At 41.6% G+C, this 21,330-nt stretch overlaps 2 protein-coding genes across 6 annotated transcripts in view; one reads left to right on the top strand and one right to left on the bottom strand.

Moving 5' to 3' along the window:
• Nucleotides 1–2,073, bottom strand: part of Recql5 (RecQ like helicase 5) — a 34,445-nt gene extending 32,372 nt beyond the window's left edge. For all 3 annotated transcript variants that reach the window (XR_007107600.1, XM_047542996.1, XM_047542997.1), the window contains exons 1-2: nucleotides 1,298–2,073; nucleotides 55–176 (exon numbers count right to left, since the gene is read on the bottom strand). Coding sequence is in view for 2 of the 3 variants with exons in the window: in XM_047542996.1 (XP_047398952.1) it covers nucleotides 55–176; nucleotides 1,298–1,427 (252 nt within the window). In the remaining variant the exon portion in view is untranslated. The remainder of the gene's footprint in view (nucleotides 1–54; nucleotides 177–1,297) is intronic.
• A 137-nt stretch (nucleotides 2,074–2,210) lies between these two features.
• The window catches only part of Sap30bp (SAP30 binding protein), a 38,743-nt gene continuing 19,623 nt past the window's right edge, over nucleotides 2,211–21,330 (top strand). The window contains exons 1-3 of one of the 3 annotated variants that reach the window (XM_047545894.1): nucleotides 2,211–2,367; nucleotides 3,495–3,604; nucleotides 6,111–6,158. In XM_047545894.1, coding sequence (XP_047401850.1) covers nucleotides 2,262–2,367; nucleotides 3,495–3,604; nucleotides 6,111–6,158 — 264 coding nt within the window. In that variant the 5' untranslated portion in view covers nucleotides 2,211–2,261. The remainder of the gene's footprint in view (nucleotides 2,368–3,494; nucleotides 3,605–6,110; nucleotides 6,159–21,330) is intronic. The other 2 variants (XM_047545895.1, XM_047545896.1) reach the window with 2 other exon arrangements.

The following is a 21,330-nucleotide window of genomic DNA, read 5'->3' as shown; positions in this document are numbered from 1 at the left end:
GAAGTGAAATTTCTAGCTACAAACTATAAACAACCATCATTCCCCAAAGCTCACCTGAATCAAAGCAATAAGAGGAGAGATAACGATGGTGATGCCTTTAGCCAACAGTGCAGGGAGTTGATAGCAAAGTGATTTTCCTGCACCTGTGGGCATGCACACAAAGATATCCTTGTCACCTGCAAAAACACAAGAAGATAACATCTCAGTGCTTCCTGTATTTTCATTAAGGGTGTTGAAAATTTAATGAGAATATAGGAACAACACCTAGCAGTGTCTAGCACATGGGAAGATTCAATGTTAACTCCCTCTGTCCTTTCTATAAAAAAGGCAAGGATCCTAGGAGATTTGGAAGTGTCTGCAAACTATTTCTGGTAATGGTATTAAAAAACAAAGGTGTGAATTGGGCATGGTAGTATCTCTCTGTAATCCCAGCAACTTGGGAGGCTGAGGTAGGAGAATCACAAGTTTGAAGCAACTTAGTGAGACCCTGTCTCAAAAATAAAAAAGGGTTGGGGCTATAGCCCCAGCTCTGTGGTAGAGCACCCCTGGGTTAAATTTCCAGTAGCACATAAACATATACACACACACAGGGCATGACGCACTCCTCTAATCCCAGCAGGCTCAAGTCCTGCCTGGTCAACTTAGTGAGACTCTGTTTCAAAATAAAAAAATAAAAGGGCTGAGGATGTAGCTCAGTGGTAGAGTGCCCTGGATTCAATCCCCTGTACCACAAACACAACTAATAATAAGGGCATAAATTTTGAGTCTGCTTTTGGACACGGATGACCAGAAAAAAGTTGTGAAAGCAGAATACTGCTAGGTAAGTGGGCACATCTGTGTAGACACACAAGGACATCACTTAGAAGTCTTCTGTTTGTAAATATATCACTAATATTACACTGCTCCTCCCCTCTGACAATTTTCAATGATCATATCTCCACTTTACACTCTTACGGCTCCTTTCTTTCCCACGGGGAACCCAAACACTTACTTTTCAACACTGGATTACCTAAAACTTCAGTGCCTGGGTTAGTCTATTCCTACCACCCTTACTACCCAAACAACCAACAGGAATCTAGGAATGATTTCCAAAGACTATTTTTGGCTCCAGCTATACAATGTAAGAACCAGAATAGGTGGGTGATTCTGCCATTAAAATTGCAGTTTTAGATGATAAGTCTAAAAGATTTCCAAAACCAGTTACAGAACTAGTGTGAAGAAGTAGGAAGTATTAGGAAGATGGTATTCTGCTGTGGTACAGTCAGCAGAAATTTAAAGACAGGTAGCCTAATGTTACCTTTCACTACAGCCATGGTCGCACTCTCCTGTAAAGTTGTCTTAAAAGAGTCAAACCCAAAGACTTTCTTCAACGTGCTCCGGACTCGCCGTTCAGGGTCAAAGGAAGTGGAAGAAGGGTGGGTGTTCATCTTAGCGAAAATCAGTGGCCAAAGGTTAAAGAAAATGTGGTAGAAGACTGCCACTAGAACCCTCTGTTCTGCTTTTAAAACACAGCTTATTTTTCTTCTGTAAGAATAAATCTGCTATATAACACTTAAGCAAAATGTTAGTTTCAAGTAGTAAAGTTGCAGGTGAACTGCCTCAAGCAATACATTCCTGGGCAATTATCGTCTGCACTTTTTACACTCCATGAAAAAAATCACATTGAACTATCCCAGGCCAAATAGCACAGAGCTAGAATCAGACCACAGGAAACCCAAATGTCTTTGGAAGAGTTTGGAGAACGTGGAATTGTTTTTCTAAGATCCACCTTCTGCTCCTCCTTCTGTAAGTGCAGTCATGACGACGATTCTTCCCCTCAAGACCCCGGCCCTTCCACTTTTTTTCCTGAGCCCCAGATTCACAACTTTCTCCCTTCGCCAGCCGCAGACTCCCTCTCTTCACCACCCCCAGGTTTCAGACCCGGACGGGGGACCCCTAGGGACTAAGGGCGCTTGCCCGACCGCTGCAGTCCGCTGGCTCTAGAACTGCTCAAAGACCTCTTATACACCTTTTCCCCACTCTGAGAAGACAAACCCCAGGGAATTGCCTGTCAGGTACAGCCCCTACACCTTACATCCGTCGAGCAATGATGACGTAAGCAAGCGCAGGCCGGAGGGGTGGGCCAGCTTCAGAAACGGCGGTTTTGATTGGCTACCGGTCTGGCGCGGTGTGTCCTGGGATACGGAAGAAGTTTCCTATCCTCACGGAAGTCGGCGTCTTTGAGTCATAGTCCTGAGCCACGCCCGGGCTGTGGGAATAAAATGGCGGGGAAGAAGAACGTTCTGTCGTCTCTGGCGGTTTACGCCGAAGATTCAGAACCCGAGTCTGACGGCGAGGCTGGAGTCGAAGCTGTGGGCAGCGCGGCTGGTGAGGCCCGAGTGGGAAGCTGAAAGGGGAATCAAGCGTCTTTCAGAATGCTGCTCTCCTAATGGGATGGGAGGGAAAGAGATGTTCATTGTCCCCACCATTCGGACCCTGGAGCCCCGAAGCGCAGTCGGGGTCCTTGGTTAGATTTAGCAGTAGAGAATCTGTAGTAAGAACCGTTTCTTTCCTTTGCTTTTTACTATTCTGCTGAAACTCAACGGAAATCTGCTGGGCAGTGGGATGGACTAAGGGAGAGAGGTATCCAAGGCCGCAGCATCGCTACCTGTTGCCTCCGGTTCTTTGTTGGTTGGGGGAGGGAAATGAGTAAAACGTACGTGGAGAGTAATGAAACTTGTGTCTTGTTAAATTGATAACTGTTCAATTAGGAATGTGCTCTAAACACATCTTGGAGCTTTAAAAATATATCTGGCCTCCAGAGGGTGTAATTCTGTAGGTACGCTGTAGAATTTGGGTATTTGTGAGCTTTTTACAGCTTCTGGGTGATTCTGTTACTTTGTGAGTTTTTAAAACCCATCAGTGATATTGTTGTCCTCTTCAGATTATGAATCACAGTGTTAAAATGGGAACAGATTTCTTTGGGGGAGTAGAGAGAGCAATATACCTAATGTATCTGGGCCTTGGGTTTCCTCATCTGTAATGTGAAAGGAGTTTGTACAAAAAAAGTAAGACAGTCTGTCTTGTAGGAGATGGCAAAGTCACAGGTTCCTGTGATACAAGGTAGAGGCGAGTAGGTCAAAAGAGATGTTCCAGCTCCATGCTATGATAGTTCAGAGAAGGAAAGGAAGACTTTGATTAAACTAGTGTGGTTGGACTGACAACTTTAAACTTCGTTGTTGTTTTTTTTTTCTTTTTTTGATTTGCTAGGAATATAAGCCAGAGCCTCATGAATGCTAGCCAAGTGTTCTACTACACCCCCATCCTGAACTGACAGCATGAGAAACAGAATTTAGTGTGATTTTCTTCCCTGTTTGTGCCTGTGGTCACTTACGTGAGATTTAGTTTCCCCTTTTTTCTTCAGAGATAGTCCTGGCCATTCAAATCACTGGAAAATTTTCTTGGATTCTTTTTTTTTCTCCCCCCTTCTCCATCTTTTATCCCCTCTGTTTCAGAAGAAAAAGGTGGATTGGTGTCTGATGCCTATGGAGATGATGACTTTTCTCGCCTAGGGGGTGATGAAGATGGTTATGAAGAAGAGGAGGATGAGAACAGCAAACCGTCGGTAAGTAAATCTCTCAAATCCAGAACTACTCAAAGCACCTTTTTGTTTGTCAGAAACTTTTCAAATTGTGTCAACAATATTCCATTTCTGGCTGACTTAATTTCTCTTCCCCTTTTATTTGGCATTGGTTGAAGAATCTGAGTATCAGTAGTTTTATTTGAAAATTAAATCTGTTTTCACCTGGACCATTTGTATGAACTTTTGAATTGAAATTTGCAGGAAAACATAGTTATTTAACCCAAATATCAATGGGTGTTTTGTATGAATTTTCCCCATTTAAATGATGTATTCCATTGTAACAGTGTATTCATCCTAATTGGTGTATCTTTTATATCTACAATCAACTCTGTATTATTTTAAATCTCAATTGGGGCTTATTTAAATACTTCAGGTTGTTAACAAGATAATGAGGAGAAATTATTTCATTTCTTCCACTTCAGTCCTTTTTTTCTTGACATTTAACTTGGAACTTTTATAAAAATTACCTTAGTTCTTCATCACAAATCTTCTTTATTTTAAGTAGATGCTGGATAACAAAGAAAGAAGAATTTGTTTTTATTAACAAGAAAGACAGGATTCACAATCACATGAGCAGTGTGATTTTTTTTTTTTTTTTTTTCCTTTGGTTCTGAGGATTGAACCCAGGGCCACTTTACTGCTGAGCCACATCCTCAGCCCTTTTTTATTTTTTATTTTGAGGCAGGGTCTCTCTAGTTGCTTAGGGCTTTGCTAAGTTGCCTATGCTGGCCTCCAATTTGCATTTCTCCCACCTCAGCCTCCTGAGTTGCTGGAATTGCAGGTGTGCACCACTATCCATAGCTTATGAACCAGAATCTTAAGTTTGGAGATGCTGGTGATATAACTCAGAGATGGAGTGCTTCCATACCATGTGCAATGTCTACATTCAATCCCACCATTGATTGAATCTGGCTACTTTGCAACAGTTTGAATTGAAACATGTTGAAATTTTTGTTACTTGTTTACATGTAAATTTTAGCATTAAAATACTTTACAAATTAGGGCCAATAGTGTAACTCAGTGGTAGAGCACTTGCCTAGTAGGCCCTGGATTCAGTTCCCAGCACCATGGCTTTCCAAATTAATAGAAATGTATTCTGTGCTCTTTTGAAAAGTATTTTCATGTCTTTAGCCTCTCCTGTTAATGCTGATAATTCAGTTAATTTTCTTAGAAAAACTTGTAAGATCTTTTCTTGACTTTTCTCAAGTATGTATATACTGCCTTAATCCTCATAACTTTTCTTTAATACATTTGCATAATGTATATTTTTGAAATGTTCCATATTTGCTTTGCTTAGGATTTACATCATATTTAAGCTTTGTTTCATATTTTAATAAAATTTCACCAATCCCAGTATAGACATTCTGAAATATGATTGTGTTCAGCTGGGCTCCATCACTGATTATTTGACTGATTTCATTTTAAGGAGATTATGGAGATTGCATCCAAAGCCTTTGACTCACTGGCACCTTACAGGGCAGTTAAGTCTCAAAATAGTTACTATATTTGTTTACAACTGTTAGGTGGTGTTTATAGTAACATCTGGAATGCTGTGTCATGTTTGGTTAAAGTGTAGCTTTGTTGAAAATAACAGTGTCAAATTGAATCAGTTTTTCCTGGGCACTAAAAGGCTTTCATGTATTGGGAGTGCTGCAGGGAATGGCAATGACATGGATTTAGTTAGCTAACTAACAAGGTAGCTGTGCCTAACTTTTGACTTTCATTGCATTTGCGTAAGTGTTGGGTGGAATGGTGGTCTTGCTCTGAACAGTGGCTTACTCACATGGTGCTCATTCGGATAAGGAAGAAGGCAGATAGAATGGATCAGTGGCAGTAATGTAAGCTCTTAATGGAGGCAGAACCCATTCAACTGGGACCCAGGAAAGATTGTGCATTACCCGTTAATCCTGCCTTTCCTGGGTCACTTGCTCTGGTCATGTGTCTACCTCTTTGTGCTCATGTTAGTATAAATTCCACTGGTTGAGGTGCCAGGATATAGATGTGTGAGTCACAGCTCTTTTTAAATGTTGAACAATGTTATGGTAGGTCTAAAGCTGTTATATTTGTGGATGTGAAAGTCAAGGGGGGGAAGGTTCATAATCCTGATTTTTAAATAATTCATATTTCAGTGGAAACACTGTGCTTGTTTTATCCTGTAACCTAGCTTTAATCTTTTCTGAAGCATATTACAACTTCTTTCCACTTTTTATGTAATATTTTACCTTGGGCTTTTTCATTGATGTGGACTGTGGCACCACTGGAGTAACTGTTGACTTTGACCTGCTGATGTTTTTGGATCTCCGCCTTCCCCAGAACATCTCCTTTTCCCCTTCTTTTTCTCTAGCTGTGGGTCATGTGGTAGGGGAGGGGTTCTTGGTGGGATGACCCCCACTGGGTAAATGGGCTTTTTGCTCCAACCTTAGTTATGCATGTGAGACCCTCAGGCCCACTCCTTTAAGCTTAATCCTCTAAATTCTTTGTCTTGTAGGAAGATGACGATTCAGAGACTGAAAAACCTGAGGCTGATGACCCAAAGGTATTTGGTGTTGGCTGTGGTGGGGTGGCTGGATACGAACAAGGCATTTTAACATCATGGCTCAGTTCATATGTCTAGTCACAATCTGTCCCACTAATAATTAATTGTGTGACCATGTGGCATTTTTAAGGTGCCAGCTTTATGAAGAAAGATCTTTGAGACAACCTAGGAATGAATAAATCCTGAGGCAGAGTGAATTTTCAGGCTATCTGATTGTGCCAGACTCTGAACTAGAAAGGCAAGAGACCTGAGTCTCACAACCCACACTTGCTCTGTATCCCAGGTGGTGCTTAGTGGGAATCAGGAAGGCATGAGGGTTGCCATGTGTACTTGGGATTCTCTTAGACTTCTAGAAGTGCAAAAAGGTCTCTAAGAGGATCAGACCAGTGGGGGGCCTCACCCCAACAGCTCGGGATGTTGATCCCAACCCTCATTTTCCTAGGGATGTGCACTTCCACTCTTGGGCAAGCCGTGTTGAATGGTCAGAAAAACACACTTATTTTCATGATGCCATTTCTTCCCATAGGTCCATCCCAGTAGCAGCTGAAAGTAATTACCTGGGATTCCTGTCATGTTTCTTAGTAGTCCATTAGTGATAAAGGTTAAGACCCCTTGTTCAGATTAAACTGCTGTGTTATTCACTGGACATTGGACATTTGTCTTTTGAGGAGTCTTTATGAGACAGGCCCCCCCCCCCCCCCGTTAAAGAGAAAAACTAATTCCATGACTCTGGGCCTGGGGAAGAGGGATCAAGTTTTGCACTTAAAAACTGCTTTGAATCCAGTCCCGCTGGAGCATACCTGTAATCCCAGCTACTTGGGTGTCTGAGACTGGAGGATTACAAGATTGAAGCCAGCCTGGGCAATTTATCAAGGCTCTGTCTCAATAAAAAATAAAAAGGACTCGGGGTGAGGACTAGGCATGAAGAAGACTGGAAGTTGGGGCTAGATATGTGGCTCAGTAGTAAAATGCTTGCCTAGTGTGTGCAAGGTCCTGGGTTCAATCCCCAGTACCACCACAAAAAAAAAATAAAATAAAAGACTGGGGCTATAGTGATACAGCACTTGCCTAACGTGTGAGTCACTGGGTTTGATCCTCAGCATTACATAAAAATAAATAAAATAACAGTATTGTGTCCATCTATAACTAAAAATATTTTTTAAAAAAATCCAAAAACAATATACTTAGAGCTGGGTATGATAGCTCATGCCTGTGATCCCAGGAACTCAAGAGGCTAAAGCAGGAAGATCACAAGTTCAAAGCCAGCCTCAGCAACTTATCGAGGCCCTAAGCAATTTAGCAAGATGCTGTCTCAAAATAAAACATAAAAAGGGCTGGGGATCTCGCTCAGTGGTTAAGTACCCTTGGATTCTATCCCTGGTACCAAAAACAAAAACAAAAAACTGCTTCAAAACCAGGTGAAACCTTCAAGATGACCTAGATGACTTAGTAGTATTTAGGGAAACTATTCAATTACAATATAATAGTAGTCCCTCAGTGATTAGTTCCAGGACATCCTACCACCGCACTGTGTGGATATCAAAATCTGCAGATGCTCACAGTCGTTAGATAAAATGATATAGTGTTTGCATACAACCCGTGTGTGTCCTCCTCTATACTTTAAGTCATCTAGGTAACTTAAAATATTAGTACAGTAAATGCTATGAAAATAATTGCTACACTCTTATGTTTAGGAAATATTTAGTACATATGCGATTTTTTTCAAATATTGTGGATCCATGGTTGAACACAGATATGAAACCCACCGGTATGGAGAGCAACAGTATATCTGAAAATATAGTGTGAGTTGTTGTATATTTCAGCTGATTCTGTGAATGGATACAACTCTTGCAGTCTTTGAAATAAATTTATGAAAGGCTGTGGATGGTTCACTTTTTGTTGTTATCCTAGGGATTGAATCCAGGAGCACTGAGCCACATCTGCAGCCCTTTTTATGTTTTATTTTGGGACAGGGTCTTGATAACTTGCTTAGAGCTTTGCTAAATTGCTGAGGCTGGCCTCAATATTGCAATCTTAACTGCCTCAGCCTCCAAGTCATTGGTATTACAGGAATGCACCACCATTCCTGGTAATAATATATTTTACCAAAAAGTAAGTTTTGCAGCTGGGAATATGGCTTAGTCGCAGAATACTTCCCTGGCATGCACAAAGCCCAGGATTCAGTCCCCAGCAGTGCAAAGAAGAAAAAGAAAAGTAATTTTGGTCCCTAGCATGCAAGAGAAAGAAAATATGAACCCTGAAAATTAAGTGCAAACTACTTTCTACACAGAGCGAAGAATCCAGGCCTAAGAATTTGCATGGGCATTCCAGGAAGGCATAAGGCAAATCTGTGACCTAGTTCAAAGAAGGTCCCACACTGCTCAACTTGCAGAAAGAAAACAGACAGTAGTAGTAGTGTTTATGTTATTCTATTGTAGGATTTGGGTACAAGGACCATAGAGCCTGTGTATACAAGCTGGTAGAGCTATCAGGTGTTGGACTTGAGTTGTGGAGGGAAAAGAAGATTTGCCAGACCTAGAACCTTATGTGTGCAGTTGTAACCTGTGCTCAAACTGGAAAGTTGTCTGGGAAAGTTGACTTAAGGGTGGGCTACATGTGGTTAATAAAGAAAGAGGGGAGACAGGGATGGACAGACACCACGAAAAGGCAAACTCAGGGAGATTGTAAATGTGTCTTTCGTGCTCAGCTTTTTCTTTCTCAGTTCCACATTGGGATTGAAAAGACCTATCGTTTCTACTTGCTCCTTGATTGATACGCTTTACCATACATCATTCAGTCACTTGAATTTCAAGTTTTCCTGTGAAAATAAAAGTTTTTGTGGAATAATTCCTATTCCTGTTGGACATGCCTCAGGAATCAGAACAGCAAGTCCAATCCCAAGGTAACTTGATTTAGTTATTTTGGAGAACATGGTGGAGAGTTTATATAGAGTTGCCAGCTTAGATGCCTCCAGTTACCACAGGCTCCCAGAAACTTATCTTAGAGAGTCCTCTTTGCATTCTAATGACTAGAAATAATCCCTTCACAGTATGAACCTGCCATCAGATCTGGTGTCAGACTTTATTCCAGGTAGCAGCCTGTATCTCAAACCCAGAGTTTTTCTGGCACATTTAAGTTTTATTTTAATTGATATTTTAAGGTTTTAATTTAATTGATATATTAAGGTTTTTTCTTCTAAACTCTTAATTTGAATATTTCTGTTTTAAATTTGTGAAGTTTCTAACAATAGAACATGTTACTGGAGTTGCGTCTGTGTTGGAAGTCTTTTTGGGGGGGGGTTAGCAAGCAAGTTGCTGTCATAACTGTCTATTCCACTAGATGGCATTCTCTGTTCTGCTTTGGCTTTTCAAGATCCACTTTTAATTTTTTTATAGCTATCCTTAAAACATTTTGATTGTTATTACACAATTAAAAATTGAGGATCCTGGTACTTTCGGTGTAGCTCAGTGGTATGGTGCTTGTCTAGCATGCGTGAGTTCTTGGGTTTGATCCCAGTACAGGGGGAAAGAAACTCAGGATCCCAAAAAACTTCTGTTCATTTAAATTTTATCTATTGGTATTTTCTAAAAACTAGGAGCCAGCCTGAAATCCCAGCTACTTGGGAGGATAAAGCAGGAGAATTGCAAGTTTAAGGCCAACCTCAGCAACTTAGGGAGACCCTGTCCTCAAAATAAAAAGGGCTGGGAATATAGCTCAGTGGTAGAGCACCATTGAGTTCAGTCTTCAGTACTGAGGGGCAGGGGGGCGGTTAAAAGTGAAAAAAATTAAAGTTATATTATTTTAAAGTAACAAAATTCAGCCCATTACAAATTAACACAGATAACGCTTTTGTGAAAAACAAGTATTCCTGAAACAAAATATGTGTCAATAGAAGAAAGCTGGATTTTCATAAATGCTTTCACATTCAGTGAAAATATTTGAAGAAAATCTGACTTTACACAGTGAGTAGTTGAAAAGAACAGTATTTTAATAGCCCTTAAGGTAATTGATATTCTTCTTTGATACTTTATCAAGTGGTAGTTTCCTAAAGGTTAGTTGCCTTGTGGAATGTGAACCTTATCAGTGAACTTTTTGTAATATAAAATCCACAGGTCTGTCTATACTTTTTTTCCTTTGGTACTGGGAATTGAACCATGATCTCTTTGCCACTGAGCTGTATCCCTAATAGCTTTTTTTTTTTTTTTTTTTTTTTTTTTTTGGAGACAGTCTTGTTGGCTGAGGCTGACCTTGAACTTGCAAATCTGTTTGCAAGTCTCTGAGATTACAGGCCTATGCCCAGCTTCAGATCTGTCTTATACTTTCATTGGATCTTTTACCCTTGCATGATTTTATATCATCAGACACTGGTGATTTTAAAAAATGTTGGTTTACTGTGTTACACAGCTCTCCCACATGTTGACACATTTTGTTCTATAATATCAAAAAAGCAAAATCACATTTATGAGTGTCATCACTAATCTTACCAGACAAACAGTTAAGTATGAGAAATCTGTCAAGTGTACAGTGGGGAGTATGTTATCCAATATTCTAACCATTTTTCCTTGAAAGCTTAAATTGTGTTACCAGTAAGTATTATCAGAGTTTTCCTGGAAGTGACATGCTTCATATTTCAGAAAATGCCTGCCAGATACCTTAGATCAAATAACCAGTGTGTCTGTGGTCATTCTGTGATGTAGAAATGGTGTTCATGCTTGGAACTCAGGCAGTCGCCATATGTGCTTTCCCTTGAGCAGCCCTCTTACTTTGACATGCAACAAAAGTGTTCACACGTACCCCTCAGTTCATCACGCACAGCATTAAAGAGATTGAACATTTTTTCAAGGATCAGGATTTAATAAAACTTTTTTCTGCTTTGCCAAGGATATTGTTCTTAAATGAAAATGGCTTTTCTTTTTCTCTTTTTAATAAACTGAGTTTACAGTAACTACTGCTATAGTTTGGTGCCACTTGACCTTTATTTGTCCATCAAATTACCCATCATTGCTTCTGCAAATGGCAGCATAGTGAAAAAAAAATACTGTTAGGAAATACTTAAGACTTTGCAGACTCCCAGGGAACTGCAAACCAACTTCAAGAATCACTATTCTTTCAAAACAGAAATGGTGGATTAGTATATTAAATCGTTGTATGGGTAACTTTTATTTTTCTGCAAAAATTTAAGTTCCTCTTTGTGGGTAGTAGAGTATCCAGAGTAAGATGATTCAGCCCACCATGATGGAGAGAAGTTAAATTTCTGGAATTAGATCCAGGTTTGAATTCCAACTCTCCCTTAACCTCAGTCTCTTGTCTGGAAAATAGGCATCGTAATAAAATCTACCACATTTGTTTTATGAGGATTGACTAAGTAAAAGTACAGTACTTGGCTTAATAATGTCAATTATATCTGTGTTCAGTAGCACTAGTAGGAAATAACACAGCTGACAGAACTCCTGCTCACTTCTCAGGCTCGTCACACTGTGTCATTGGCCTGTTTCAGAATGGTAAATTTCATGCTTTAAACTGCACTATGCTCAGAAGAGCAGTCATAAAGGTGAAAGGACCCAGGCACAGTGGCATATGCCTGTGATCCCAGTGACTGGGGATGCTGAGGAGGAGGATTGCAAGTTCAAGGCCAGTCTTGGCAACTTAGCAAGAACCCTCTCAAAATTAAAGATGAAAAGAACTGGGAATGTAGCTCAGTAGTAAAAACACCCCTAGATTCAATCCCCAGTACCAAAAGAAAAAAAGAAAAGAGTACCAAGACTGGGACTAAGGATGTAACTCAGCAGTAGCATGCCCAAGGTCCTAGGTTTGATCCCCGCACCAGGGGAAAAAAATACAAAGACTGGAAATTGCTCTGTTTTTTTGGTTTTGTTTTGTTTTGTTTTGTTTTTTTTAAATCACTGATGTTAAGGGTTACCTATGAGTACAAAATCCCTCATTTGGAAGTTTGATTTAAAAATGGTAACTCCGGACTTGCCTATGCAGGGTGTTTTCAGTTCTGTCCCATCAGCTACAGGTGTCAATGACAATGTTCTATGAGTGCAGGGTTTGCCCCAGACTAGAGAAGTAGAGGTTGGGAGTGAGCTAAGTGTACCACAGGAAGTAGAACATTTTGGTGCTTCGGTTACATTCTTTTTCTCTAACTTCAGGTTTCTAATCTTCCCTCAGTGAGCATCCTGACCCTTGTATGAACCTTACTCAACAAAAGGTGGCACTGCTGTCTTAGAAAAAATCAGACTAGCAGTGACTTTCCTTTGTTAGGTCCTCACTTCAGGGAAGGGGCGCCTGGTGGCTCAAGCATTTCTTCCATCTGATTATCCTTGGTACCCTTTGCACTCTCCACTGTCCATATTTTACCTCCGTTACCCTGGAATGTTTTCCCTTGTTTATTTTTTTTTCTCCACTCCTACAGTTCCTGTGGATGGAGGAATTTCCACTCACTTACTGTCCCTGACACACCCTTCCTTTGAAAACAAACAGGGTTTGATGACCTGAAGCTAGAAAGATGGAGCAACCTGTTGCCAACTGGCTTGGAGGGACTGAGATTGCTGCCTCCCTGAGGTCTTGTGGTCCAAGCTGTGGTCTAGGGAAAGAATACTTGTGGCTCAAGAACAAGCATCTCTAAAAGCAAAATAGTGTCTCTGGGTCAAAGAGGTGACGTTACTGGGGGGAGGGGGGGTTGTTCCAGCATTTTTTGTAAAGGTGTGTGTGACCCCAGTTAAAGTAAAAACAAACAAAACAAAGCAAAACCTACGCCTTTTTAAGATTCTTAAGAGCCTGCTTGGCACAGTGGCACATATCTAAAATCTCAGTGACTTGGGAGGCTGAAGTAGGAGGATCACAAATTCGAGGTCAGCTTTAGCAACTAGTGAGACCCTGTCTCAAAATGAAAAATAATAAGGGCAGGGGTGTAGTTCAATGTTAGAGCACCTTTAGGTTCAATCCTCATCACCACAAAAAAATAAAGATTCTTGGAGCCTGAGAGTAGTGCCGAAATGCAGAGTTCACGGTTTCAAGCTATGCTGGTGGCTTGCCATGAGAAGCCCCAGGTAGTGCCCCAGTTTGGCTGCCCTCCAACTGTGGGAACACAGGTACACCCCTGCACTCCACTCACTTTATGGGTGAAGTTGGCCATGGCAGTGATACAGGAGAACACATGTGAAAGTGCTTCTTACGGGTGAAGTGCAGCTGTGTGGTGTACTCAGCCTTGGCAGTAGAGCTGTGTCTCCTTGTATGCCCCCGCTCCATAAGGCAGAAGTTGCCATGTCTTTCCAGCTAACCACCGGTGGTGTCTCAGTAGTGTTTTTTTGGAATTCCTAGGCCAGAGAAATAATGGTTCTCATTCCTAAGAAATTAGCTCCAAATACTTAAGTATTACTGTCCTCACAATTCAGTTTCTGCTTAAAAAATAGTACATATAAATTTGTGTTGTTTCTGACAGATGTTAAGTAATGCTATTTACCGTGAAATGTTTAAATACCCTATGGCACCTTTGTAAGCTTGTCATGGTACCTTGGTAGAGTATCTTAGAGTTCCCTGGGTGGGTGATATAAGTCCTCACGTGCCCTCCCCTGAAGGCTCATCTCAGCTAAGTGTATGCTTCTTTGCCCCCAGTGGCTGTACTTGCCCACCCTGAATTCAGTCAGGTTTTTCAGTTACTGCATATTTATTATTCATTCAGAGTCTAGATGACAGATTTGTATTGGGTGAATTTGACTCAATGATTTCCTCATGCTCTTTTTTTCTAATTCTTCCTCATTATTATTAATCTTTCTTTCATTTTTTTTTTGGGGGGGACAACCACCACAAATATATATATATATATTTTTTAATGCCTTTTTTTTGTATGTGGTGCTGAGGATCTCGAACCCAGGGCTTCACGTGTGCTAAACGAGTGCTCTACCACTGAGCTGCAACCCCAGCCCCTATTATTGATCTCTCAAAGTGTCAGAATCAAAGGTCTGGAAACTGAAAACTGCCCAAGGAGCTTATTTCTCAGGAATTTGTTGTTGACCACTGATTTTAGGAAGAACTTTCAGGAGCTGGCCAACAGTTGCCCATGGACAGCACTAAAGATTGAAATCTTATATTCTTTTTATTGATAGTATAAATGAAGAGACTGGAACAAGTGCCAGCTTCTGCATTGTCTCTACAAAGCAAGAAGTTTTTCTGGTTGTGCTCTGGGTGTGCTTGCTACACCTCCAGCACTCTGAAGTTCAAAAGGAAGATGCTAAAGCTTTTTATAAAAAAGTGGCATAGGTTTCTGGTCATCCTGACATTAAGGAATATTTAAGAGAGCAAGTAGCTGGGCTGAGGCAGGAGGTTTGCAAGTTTGAGACCAAACTCAACAACTTAGCCAGACTGTCTCAAAATAAATGAAAAGGGCTGGGGATGTGGCTTAGTGGTAAGGTATTTGCCTGGTATATGCAAAGCCATGAGTTTAGTACCCAGTACCGAGAGAGAGAGAATGTAAGGTAGGATGGAATAGGAACCACGGGTTCTTCCCCCTGCCTTTGGTATTGGGGATTGAACCCAGGGATGCTTTACCAAGTTGCATCCCCAGTACTTTTTATTTTGAGATGGGATCTCACCAAGTCACTGGGATTACAGGTGGGTGCCATTGTGCCTGGCAGAACCACGGATCCTTTTTGCAACATAGAAAACAGAATCATTTTTGTATATTTGGTGTGCTTCTGGACAACCATTAGATTGAGTTAAAAACTACTTTTCAGGGTGGGAGAGTAAGCGTTATCTCTTTAGAGCTTATATTTGGACTTTTTCTTCCAATATAGAGGATTGAACCCAGGGGAGCTTTACCACTGAGCTACATCCCCAGCTCTTGTTAATTTTTATTTGAGACAAAGTCTTGCTAAGTTCTCTAGGCTGACTTTGAATTTGGAATCCTCCTACCTCAACCTCCCAAGTCTCTGGGATTATAGGTTGGGATTACTGAATCTAGCTGAACCTTTTCTTTGAGATGAACAAGATTATATGGCCCTACTTTCCTAATGGTGATTCTGTCAGTTTTGTTTTTATATTTTATTGTCAAATTATTATGGTAAGATTGAATATTTTATAAAAGAAAAATTCATCTAAACATATAACAATACACCCATGTTCTTCTATGTTTTTTGTTTGCCTATAATAACACATATATATACATATACACAACCAGTTTTGTTTCCAGTTCCAGTGTTGCTGTAGTCAGTAATATTAATGGCAACATAACATAAATGAAAAATTTAACTGAACACTTAAGAGTTGTGTGGGGGGAAATTATATGAGGCTGGGGGTAGAGGTGAGGCCCTGGGTTCAATCCCTAGCACTGCAAAAAAAAAAGAAAAAGAAAAAAATATATATATGTAAAGTATATGAGTTATATGTTAATTAAGCTACTATAAGAAAAATGATTTTAATTTTCTGAGTGTTCCAAATAGGGAGTGATTTTGAAAAAGAAAAAGTCTGTTGAGATCCACCAACTTTAGTTCTTATGATGATTCCAGCATCAGCAGCATCTTTCATGCCAGTTGCTTCATATTCATGTTTGCTTCAGCTACTAGATTAAATCCAGAATTAGTACATTACAGTAGCCAAACCTGAATATATTTTTATAGTTGTTACATAGTCAAATGCTGTGCTTACAGTTTCTCTGCAGTAAGATTCTCTGTTGAATGGGAAACATGCTGTGTTCCCTTTATGGTCAGATCAGAGGAAATAACTCATGTTTGGAAGCTCCAGCTCTCACTGGGAGTCCGCATGTGGTTGCCCAGGAAGAAAAGAGAGTTTAAGTTGTATTCAGGATTGGATGACTTTTTTTTTTTTTTAATTTATTTTTATTGTAAACAAATGGGATACATGTTGTTTCTGTTTGTACATGGAGTAACAGCATACCATTTGCATAATCATACATTTACATAGGGTAATGATGTTTGATTCATTCTGTTATTTTTTTCCTTCCCCCCACCCCTCCCACCCCTCTTTTCCCTCTATACAATCTCTCCTTCCTCCATTCTTGCCCCCCCACCCCCCATTATGAGTCATCATCTGCTTATCAGCAAGATCATTCGTCCTTTGGTTTTTTGAGATTGGCTTATCTCACTTAGCATGATATTCTCCAATTTCATCCATTTGCCTGCAAATGCCATAATTTTATTATTCTTTATAGCTGAGTAATATTCCATTGTATATATACCACAGTTTCTTTATCCATTCATCAACTGAAGGACATCTAGGTTGGTTCCACAATCTGGCTATTGTGAATTGAGCAGCTATGAACATTGATGTGGCTGTATCTCTGTAGTATGCTGATTTTAAGTCCTTTGGGAATAGGCCGAGGAGTGGGATAGCTGGGTCAAATGGTGGGTCCATTCCAAGTTTTCTTTTTTTTCTTTTTTTTTGGGGGGTGGTGCTGGGGATTGAACCCAGGGCCTTATGCTTACAAGGCAAGCACTCTACCAACTGAGCTATCTCCCCAGCCCCCCATTCCAAGTTTTCTAAGGAATCTCCACACTGCTTTCTAGGGTGGCTGCACTAATTTACATCCCCACCAGCAATGTATGAGTGTACCTTTTTCCCCACATCCTCTCTAACACCTATTGTTGCTTGTATTCTTGATAATCATCATTCTAATTGGGGTGAGATGGAATCTTAGTGTAGTTTTGATTAGCATTGGATGACTTTTCTTGTGTGAGTTCCCATGAAGTCTGTAAGCTGAGGACAGGGTGGCAGCACCCACTGTTTGTATCTTAGTCTTCATCACCAGCCCTTCCGTTCAAGTCCACTCAGGCATTACTCACTGGGGCACCATGGGCTCGGGAGTGGCTTCTCCTGATCCTTATAGCTGAAGGCAATAAATCTGGCCGTCTTCCTCTTAAGTCCAGGGTTTATCACCTGCTCCACTCTGGCCTGCTAGAGTCATCCCTCATTGCTCTTTGATGTTGGCTCCCGCGATGGTTTATCCAGCAACTTCATAGAATCAGTTACTAGAAGTTGGGAATCTATATAACTGGACTTTGGAGTCAGACAGAGTTGGGGATTTCAACATTACCATTTACTAGGCAAACTTCTTCATCGTATGTTACCTCAGTTCACTCGTCTGCAAAATGGAAATTATTAATACTGTCTGCCTTGTAGGGTTGTTGTGAGGATAGAGTAATAAATGTTAGCTTTCAATGAGTTCTGTTTACAGTGTGGGAGGAAGGCTGTGAGAGAGGGAGAGCATACTGGCCCCTCCAGTTTAGTTTTAGTGTTCCACCTACCCTTGTTCTGTCTCCCATTTCCTGTGATCTTTTGAGTGCTGAATAGAAAAAGAAGTGCTGGTCACCTAGGACATTTCTAAGAAGGAAATGGCCCTTGACCTTTGCTGTTTGGTGAATCATCTGTTCTTTTTGGAAATAGTAATGTGACCTTTGAACTATTGAGAATACCCAAACATACCTAGCATCTGGCATTTCTGTCATCTATCTCAGCATGATGAATGACCTTCTTTAGACTGTCCTCAACAATGTTAAGACTGCCCCTGAGGAACTGGGAGGCATGGAATTTCTAGAAGCTCTTGGGAATAGGCATGCTCAGGAGGACCCAGTCCAGGCTGCTGTCTAGGGATCTGCCTGGGTGATAACCTGTTCTGAGCAGCAGAAATGAGAACAGACAGGACAGGCTTTAGAAGTCGCTTTCTGGAGTGAAAGAATAACGACTGTTCTCTCTCTACCCCTTCTTGGCTCTACCACACTGCCAAAAGGATCTTGTTGACCATACTTGCTCCAAGAAAACAGGAGCCCCAACTTGCCTGCTTCTCCCTGGTTCTGCAGCCAGAAGGAGCCACAACATGCCCAGTCTACCCTCCTATCAACCGTGCAAGCCCCAACACACCTCCTTCCCCTCGGGACTAAATGCCGTGGATTGCTAACTGAGGTGTGGCCGAGTCCCTCCCTCCCCAGCTGGGACTCATCTTTTTGAAATTATATGATGCAGAAAACTGCCTGTCCTTAGGGATCTAGCACTTCCCACCTTCTGTTTTAATCTATGTCTCTCGAAATCCTGCTTCATGATTTCTGAGTTCAGTGGGGTTTTGTTCTATTTTCCTAACTTTGGAGTTTGGTCACTTTTTCCCAGCATTCTTTAAGCACTGGCATTCCTTCTGGCCCTCAGGATGATGAATCCCCTTCCTGCCCATAAGTAGATGACTACCAGTTGGCAGTTCCCCCTCCTGGCTTTCAGGATGTTATTCTAACACCTCAGGGTAGCTCTCACCTCTCAGAAGGAATAATGCAATTTGATGGCCACATAGGGTTGAGTCTCAGAATCTTCACTTTGCCATTCTCAGCCTCACAGAGCTGTCTCTTTTGTACTTGTCTGACTCCAACCGCCCCCCACCCTCCGAAAAACAGGCTTTAACCTGGAGACTGTCCTTTGGAAATACATGAAGGTAAAGTGTGGCCCGACCCCTCCGCTGAAGGCTTGACTACTCAGATCTTTGGTGTGAGGCAATCTCTGTCCCCATACACAGCCCACTCCTGGCACTCCAGGACAAGGAAGGGCAGAATGGAATGGCCCTCTCTTATCCTTTATAACTTTCAACAGACTAAAAATCCTCACGTGTACTTCTCTTCTGTGCTGTTGCCTAAACTTTCAGTCTCAAATTCATATCTTGTCTTTATAATAAATCTACTGCCCTGCTACTCAAAAAATAAACAAAAATCCTCAAGTGTCTTGAATCAAATGTAGATGACTGTTGGAATAGTCACATTGCAAAAATCTCCTCTTGGGAAATGGCTTCTGGTCCAACTTTTGCTTTTACATTGAAGTCTGGTTGGTTGCAGTGTGTTTTATGCGGCAAAACATTCATGGCCATGCCGAACCACAGCTTTGTTTTAACTAGATTTTTCAAATAGAGAAAGAGGCCATTTTCTTTGCCCTCCCTGCCTTTTCCTCAGTCTACAAGGCCAGTTCTAGAGCTGGCTTAATTTGTCTTGACAGCCTCCTGTTTAACCCTTCATGGAGAAACCTTCTCTGGCTCTGGTTGGGGGGCTGAGCCTTCCTGTCAGTAAGCTCTCTGGGAGTGAAGGCAATTCCAGATCATTTAAAGCAGCCCCACCAACTTCCGCCCATTTTTCTGATAAGTGCAGTGTTTCCATCCCTGGGCAGGCACTGTGCCATGGCAGTGGCCCAATCCTGGCCCACAGGATACACTGAAGGAAATGTGCTGGTCATGGGCTTTCTCCAGGGCTCTCCTGCCTGTAGGGGCTGGCATCTGGACCACAGGGGCTAATGTTCCCACACAGCCTTGGGTTCTGTGACTTGACTGAGCTTTGGGGTTGCATACAGCACTCCCTCCACCCACCCCCACTCCCGTGACTGTTAAACCAGCATCATTTTTATTCTGGGGACTGAAGTTATTTTGACAGAAGTAATCTAGAATTGCTGCTTTTTTGGTGGCCTGAAGTGACTCACATCCATCTCAGAAAACAGTTGTTTTCAGCTGTCACTCTGATACCCCCAGGAGGGTTTCCTGGGGATGCATACTAGTCTTTCTGAAACAGCAATGCTGTCTGGTGCTTCAGAGATGGTTTTCTGGGGCTGTGCTGAACATTAAATAAGATCATGCTTGAAGAGTTTAGCATAGGGGCTGGGGATATAGCTCAGTTGGTAGAGTGCTTGCCTCACAAGCACAAGGCCCTGGGTTCAATCCCTAGAACCACAAAAAAGAAAAAAAAGAAAAAAAAAAAGAGTTTAGCATAACACCTAAAGCTATTACCCTAGATGGATATGTATTTTATCACTAGTGCTTTGCCTATTGCCTGAGACATAATAAAATGCTCAATAAATTACTTGTGGAATAATAAGTGAACTAACTATACAGTTATTCTATAACTCAGTGTTAGAGCACTTGCCTAGCATGCCCAAGGCCCTGGGGTCTCTCACCAACCCCACAAAATAAACAAACAAATAAATGTTTTTTTGTTTTGTTTTTTTAATTCACCATTGGTGCCAGTCCAAACCTTCTCTCTGTTCTGGGACACCCTTTTATTGCAAGTCTGGCACTTTTGTTAGCTCCTTTGCTGCCTCTTCTGAATTTTTCAGGGTCCACACATTGAAACTAACTGGAGTTTAATAACTTTGGAGCCTGGGCATTACCACACTGCATCAGAAGGTTACCACAAAACCCTGCACTAGACTGAAGAAAAACTGACAATGAAGAGGGCTTTATCTCCTGTGGGCCAGGTACTGACTGTACCAGGCAATATGCTGGACAGTTTGCAGGCACACACAGTGGAACAAGGTGTGGTCACTGGATGTGTGGGTAGAGCTTCCTTAGGCTGAGGCCTGAGGACTACATAGGGCTTACTACGGGACAGTGGGCAGGGAGCAAGCATTGCAAAGGCCTAGTGTGGAAAGGGGAGAAGACCTCAGAACCATGTGAAGATTCATTTTTCAGTAAATAGTCTGCTATTAAGTGAGATAGCATTAGGGTTCTGTAACCATGTGGCTGTCACAGGGCTGAGAGGATAAGATTTGGTTGGTATTTTACCAGTCTGGCTCCCCATATGCCAAATTAGATTGCCCATCTGAAAACACCCTGTCTATCGCATGCTGTCTCCTGGCCCTGGTAGAGGCTGCTCAGAGTGCTTTCTCTGTACTTACCATTCCCAAATCTGAAAAGAAAACATAGATTGGCAGAATCCAGATGTGGGAGGCTGCCAGTACTAGGACGTGTTTGTTGATGGAGCTTTGTGTGTCCCTTGTGGGACTGGTTCTAGAGAGGATCTACAAAGCATTGCTGGCTGTAAATAAACCTCCGTTCTCTGCTTCAGGATATGCTACTTCTCTGAGTAAATCCTCCCAGCTCCATGGCAGCTCCTCTGGCTTCATGAATCCATATTGTTTTTACTTCCTTCCTTTGGTGACTGGACTTTTATATTCTCTGCAGGGAGAACCACATTCCAGGTTCTGTAATTCCTGAGGATGCCAGGGCTCTGTCACTGTTAAGTCAAACTGGCGGGTTCACAGCACTGCAGCCTGCTGCAGCTACCTCGTGCTTTAGCTGTTGGGACTTCAGTCTCAGGTGAAGGCTGGGGAATGGGGAGAGTAGAGACAGGAGAGGAGCCCTTGCCTCAGAGTTTGGTTTCTTTGGCCAGCTCTGCATGTGAACCCAAGTGGTTCTTTCCTC

This window comes from Sciurus carolinensis, chromosome 3 (assembly GCF_902686445.1).
Source record: "Sciurus carolinensis chromosome 3, mSciCar1.2, whole genome shotgun sequence".
Taxonomy (NCBI): domain Eukaryota; kingdom Metazoa; phylum Chordata; class Mammalia; order Rodentia; family Sciuridae; genus Sciurus; species Sciurus carolinensis.
The sequence above is the reverse complement of the archived record's forward strand: the minus strand, read 5'-3'. Positions and strand labels throughout refer to the sequence as shown.